The sequence below is a fragment of the Colius striatus genome, chromosome 4 (assembly GCF_028858725.1).
Source record: "Colius striatus isolate bColStr4 chromosome 4, bColStr4.1.hap1, whole genome shotgun sequence".
Lineage (NCBI taxonomy): Eukaryota > Metazoa > Chordata > Aves > Coliiformes > Coliidae > Colius > Colius striatus.
Window position 1 is genome coordinate 32,965,491 of NC_084762.1, and position 6,000 is coordinate 32,971,490.

General features: G+C 40.1%; 1 protein-coding gene across 4 annotated transcripts in view; it reads right to left on the minus strand.

Moving 5' to 3' along the window:
* LOC133625314 (uncharacterized) overlaps positions 1 to 5,718 on the minus strand; it is a 35,082-nt gene extending 29,364 nt beyond the window's left edge. For 3 of the 4 annotated variants that reach the window (XM_061995200.1, XM_061995198.1, XM_061995199.1), the window contains exons 1-3: positions 5,589 to 5,718; positions 5,178 to 5,269; positions 4,163 to 4,231 (exon numbers count right to left, since the gene is read on the minus strand). In XM_061995200.1, the coding sequence (XP_061851184.1) occupies positions 4,163 to 4,231; positions 5,178 to 5,252 (144 nt within the window). In that variant the 5' untranslated portion in view covers positions 5,253 to 5,269; positions 5,589 to 5,718. Of the gene's footprint in view, positions 1 to 4,162; positions 4,232 to 5,177; positions 5,270 to 5,588 lie in introns of those variants that run through there. The other variant, XM_061995201.1, reaches the window with a different exon arrangement.
* Positions 5,719 to 6,000: the final 282 nt, after the last annotated feature.

Consider the following 6,000-nt stretch of genomic DNA (forward strand, 5'->3'; position numbering starts at 1 on the left):
AAATCACTTCAGCTAGATAGCTGCCCATACATAGAAATTCTTCAAAATTTAATTCTTCAAGCTCATACTAAGCAATTCAAATTCTTTTTGCAAAAGAAAAGCTCTACAGTTTAAGTCTCTGGATCATGAAGGTAAGTTATAGAATACAACAGCATACTTCTTGAGACCAAACAAACAACAAATACCACAATTTTCCTAAAACTGAAACTTAGCTAGGTTAACATGCCAATTATCAACACAAAAGTATGCAATTAAAATGCCTTTCCAGTAGGACTTTAATGCACTATAAAAGGACAGAAAAATTGCCCATACATCAGGTATTTTCAACCAGAGGCATTCCACTCTAGGATGTCTTCTCTAGTAAACTGAGAAATAAAGCTACTGCATTGCATTCCACTCTAGGATGTCTTCTCTAGCAAACTGAGAAATAAAGCTACTGCATTATTTGCAAAACCAGAATAAAATATATCACATTGTACCATATGAGAGTAACATGCACAGCTTGCACATTTTATCTGGGGACTGTTCCCTCAAAAGGCTTAGTTTTATACAGCTGTAAAACAACACTACACAAGTCCACTTTTCAGGCATAGTTGTTTTCTATCCATTTTACCATAACAGCTGAAAGTAACATTCAACTCTTTTTCAAAGTATATAAAACTGAATTTACTTGTATTATAAAGAGCTAAGAACTATACACAAATGTAAGAAAGCTGTTTTGACCATGTCATTTCCCACACACATCTTGACAAGGATACCTACTCAGCAACAAAACCACAAAACTTGTCTGTATACAGACATAATGCACTCAATGTACAAAATATGTCTTGCACTGTGGTCATACCAACCCCACAATCTTTTGTCCATTAATACCTTTTACTGGAGCTTAGTCCCATAAATTATCAGCACTAGGAAAAAAAGTCAGTTGTGTATTCTGCTCATTACTGAAGCTCCTGTCCAAGGACAAAGAAAGCATCAGTCTCATGAACACTGAAGTCAGTGTGAAACACAAACTCTTGGCACAAAAAAAATCAACTCTCAAGGATAGCAACTAAATCAACTCTAAAGAGGCACACAATATAGAATCCAAATACTACCTAACATTTTGCATATGAAACATTCAAAGACTTCAGAACTTCTGTGTTTAAGTTTCAAATATCATAGAATGCAAGTGGCAACAATTTTATCTAATAACTGATCATCCATTATTTGACTAAAGCAGCTACTCTGAGACTTGTCCAGAAAAAAAAAAAATATTCACACAAATTTCAAAGTACAAATGGAAAGGATTTCAGATAAACAAAACATAATTAGTAACAGTCATTGCACTGACTAATCATTTGCTTGAAATACTGTATCATAAAAGAGAATCTGAAAATGTCATCCAGTCTCTTTCTATCCCTTGAAAACAACCACACATCAATCCAGTAAGTGACAGAGCATTAAGCCTGCAAATGTACAAATAAAAAAATCAAATGAAACAGCTCAGGACTCACTTTCTTGTAAGAATGTAGGCTCTGTTTAATTAACTACCAAACTATTTGCTTCCAAGATCGTCAGAGGAACATCACAAGGCTTTAGGTATAGGTTCTTCCTCTTTTAGTTTGAGAAATAGCAAAATACTCCAAGTAAGAGCAAAACTTCTGTCAGACAGTAGACTGTCTAAGCTGCCATGAAAAGACAGATATTATTTACATTTTACCCCTCAGCAGCAACTGATTTAGACACTGTCAGTTCAAACATCCAGATAGAGAGTCAGTACAGGGAAAACATCCCAAAAAATCTCTGATGTATCAAAAGCAATATTCCTGAAGTCTAAGGAGAGTAGCACATATGAATTAGATTTCCTCAAAAAAAAAATTCATTATATATGTCATTAATAAAAATCTCTCTAGTTTTATGGACACGATGCATTTGATGCAATTTACGTAAGTATGCTTAGATGTTTGGGAAGTGGCTTCTTTTAAAGAAACAATGCCTTCTGATGCTATTGCTTAGGAGTCAATGGTATAGAGATGAACAAGCCAATCAAAATATAGAGATGAAATGAAGGTATGCCGAAGTAACCTAGATAAATATCTTATGTACTTATCCAAAACACAGAACAACCAAACTACCCAGGTGACCAACAAGAAATAGAATAACCACGTAAAGAAAAGCAAACTGAAGTATTCCCACAAATAGTTACACTATCTTAACCACGAAGACAGTAGTTACACTAGTAAAGCCTGACTAAAAGTAATATATTTCACTTTGAATAGCTATGGGAAATGTAGGCCAAGGAAATGAGGATCATTTCATACATGCAGAAACTCTTTACACTTGTTTCTTGGAATTTTCCCAGTGACTGTCTCCCTGATGAACTGCTACATCTGGTAGTTTTGAAACTTTGGTGGAAAATAAGCATAAAATATACCAAAGTCATCTTAAAAACAGAGAGCTGAAAGAAAAAAAAAAAGTAATCTGACTAAAGTTAGATTGGGGAGTTGGTCAGTTAGAATTTAGGTTATCGTGGTTTCATTTTGTTATCTTGTCACAACATCCTTTGGTACGTATCTGGCCTCCTAGCATTGAACAAAAGAGCTATTCACTGGCAACACCTAGGCTGTACCAAAGAGGAACATCAGCTCAGGACTTTTAAGGTTACCTCAAACTTGGTTATACAAAAACTTTGTGACTTGTGCCAAAACATACAATAGATTTCATCATTTAAAATGAAGAATTAGAGGCAACAATGACAATGTGATCTTGGAGATTTCTGCTGCATTCCTACAGAAATGCAGTCATGTGACTTACCAAAACTCCACACACCAGCACTAACATTAAACAAGCACCCAATTTTCAACCTGCCTGATTCTTGTTTCACTGTCAGCTTGCAGTCCTTCATTAACTCAAAGTTTGACAGACGCAGCCTAGCACACACTGATTTCCAGGAGTGAAATCAAAGGAAAATTACCTGTAGATTTTCTAAGGAAAAAAATCACTAGTTTTTCCACTTTAAAAGGGAGAAACAGCAATAATTGGATTGCTATGAAAGTTAGCTTGGAAAGAAAAAGAAATCATCACAAAACCAAAATAACTTCTTGCATTATCAAGAACATTTGGCAGGATAAGAAAAGCACGACAGTTCTGCACACTTCTACTGGATCAACAGAGGACAAGACGACTGCGTCCTGGGGTAGGAGTACCAGGAGCAGAAAAAAAAGTGTTTGGAGAAAGTGGAGCTCCATTAAGAGTCCATTAAGAGTTAATACTGTTAACAGTGATCAGCAAACATTTAAGAAAATACTGATCTGTCTTGAAAACAAAGAGGTGGGGAGATGCCCTCCATCTACAACTGAAAGTATTAAATAGGCACTCCAATACTTGAGAACAACAGTATTGCAGTTAGTCTTTCTTGTTCCAGGAAGAATGAAGTGTCATTAGGAGAATACTAGAGCGGGAACTTTGGTGCCACAACCCAATCTGATGACAGCAATCTTAAATAAGAGAGGAAAGTACAGATAACTGAGTATGTCTCAGCTTTACAGACTAAGAAAGTGGATTTTTTAAACAAAAGATGATCATCAGCCAATCAACAGTCAAAGGTTCAGTCAAACGTTTATGAAAGTCTCATCTCTAAACACATCCTCATAGAACCACTGTCAAATAATTTAGGCACAAAACAAGAAAAGGCACTGAATGAGAAAATTGCTATTGAGATGCTTCAAACAGAAGCATAAGGCTTGGCAGTTGAGAAGACACAACTCCTGCAGGAAATCTGAACTGATGTTACTGTAAAAGTAACAAGGAAGATAGTTCTACACCAAGTAGAGGTGAGCAAGGTTGACTTGGAAAATAGAGCACTTTTACCACCTGTATTTGGTAAAATAAAATACTTTGCGTTCTTTCACCATCTGTGACTTCTGTGTTATTTATTTAAATTTCTCAATCAAGACACATTTATCTTTAGATGTGGCTGATGTTTCAGGTCACCTGCTGTCCAAAACAGAGCAGTGAGATTCCAACAATATCTTTTCCTTGGGGTTTTCTCAAGCAAATTACTCTCACATACCACTCAAAAGTTAGATAAGCACTTAACATTAAATCAATTACTGAACTTCAGAGGGAACCCAGACCTATGATTGAATTTGCATATACACTTAACATGGAAAGAGATTACCTTTCTATGCTTTGCACCACGATAGTGTGACTGAAGACTTATAGAACTCATACATGGCACTTGACAAATCTGAAAAGATAAATTGAAATAACATCTTCAGTTATGGAGATTCATTGCTCTGTTGGTGTGTCTTAAGGACAGAAAAGACACCTGTTTCTACAGCATAATTCTCAAGGTCTTCTTTGGTTTACACAGTACAATTTTTGTGGCATTTAAGAGAGGAGTATACCATAAAGTGACCTGAAATAACGTGCAAATCTGTTCAAATGACACTTCAGTATCATGTAAAAATATATCAGTTGGCAAAGTGTCTCCCTCTTCCTTTCTACCCCAGTTTCTTGGATTCTTCCTTTTCTAAACTTCTCCAGGCTGGAAAGCCAGTAAAATGGGATGATCACAGAGTGGCTAGAAATAACAGAGTCAAAATTATGCCCCAGAATAACTGTGACTCTCTTCACTACTACATCAAAGAGATTAGAAAGAAAACAGAGGAAGACATCAGTCTTTCATTAAGAACCACAGAGACGCACATACCATTACACTAATTAATGGAAATCAATACAATTTAAAGTTATTTCTCATCATCTTTAGCTAAAAATCATCCCAATCACTAATATATGTCAGTACCATCTATTCCCATGACATACTGTCCCATAAGTCTAATGTGCTGGAAGTACTTCTAGAACAATGTATGACTGGCAGTTTAACACATTCCTACCCAGAGTTGTAGCCTTTACAGACAAATGAGCCTTTACACTCGCCTATGAGAAATACTTGGAGAGATTTCAAAGACCACAATTGAGGAACATTATATTGCATCCACGACTGCTCAAGAACAAATGGAGTTCACAGACTCCTAAGGAAAGTAGCTCTTCTAGGGACTGAGCACGTTATTCTCCACATTGACAGCTCTTCTCACAGGTTTGCCATACCACATCTAGGTTAAGCCTGCATTTTGAAGCCTTGGGCCTGCCCGCTAATACAGTCTGAAAAGCCATAAGAGAAACACACTCACTTCACAGTAGAAGATTTTCTTTTCAGATTCCAGTTTGCCATCTTCTGGCTTAACTTCTTCAGTCACAGCGCTCATCCTGCAAAACTGGTTCACTGCACACAATGGAAAGAAAGAAGATAAAAATCCGAGTCTTGCTCATACGGTACTTTGCAGCAAACAATTGGTGGCGGGAGGGAAGCGCTCGGCGGATGAATTAAGTTGGTTATTTCGCTCCAACGCATTTGGAGGTGAAATCGCGTATGCTCGTACCAGGACACACTTCCCGCCTTAAATCCTCCGGTAAAGGTACCTCCCCGTTCGTCCATTCGGAGAGGTTACACAGAGGGGTCGGCCCGCAGGGACCGCCGCTCTCCACCTGCCCGCATCCCCGCCGCTCCCGCCTCCCGCGCCAGCTGCTGAACACGGCAGTACCTTCGCGCCACTCTCTACGGGCTGCCTCCCAGCGCCTTCTTCAGCGGGGGTCCGGGGCCCGAGCGCGCCGCTGCCGCCCTGCCCTGCCCTGCCCGTCGCGTCCCGGCAACGGCAGCAGCAGCCCCGCAGAGCGCGCCCAGCGGCATCCGGCAGCGCCGGCACCCCCCACACCGCCCCCGGCCGCGTCACTTCCGCCGCTTCACGCGAGCACGAAACACCGGGCGGCCGACAGCCCCGACAGCCCCACTGCCACACCCCCGCCCGCTGGCAAGTAGCCAATAGGCAGCAGGCCGCCCATCGAAACCAATAGGGAGCCAGCGCCGCCTCGCCGGGGGTGAGCCTCGGCCCTCCCTTCCCTCCGGAGGTGGCAGCCCCGCCCTCCTCGGCCACTTCCTGGCGACCCCTGGTGGGC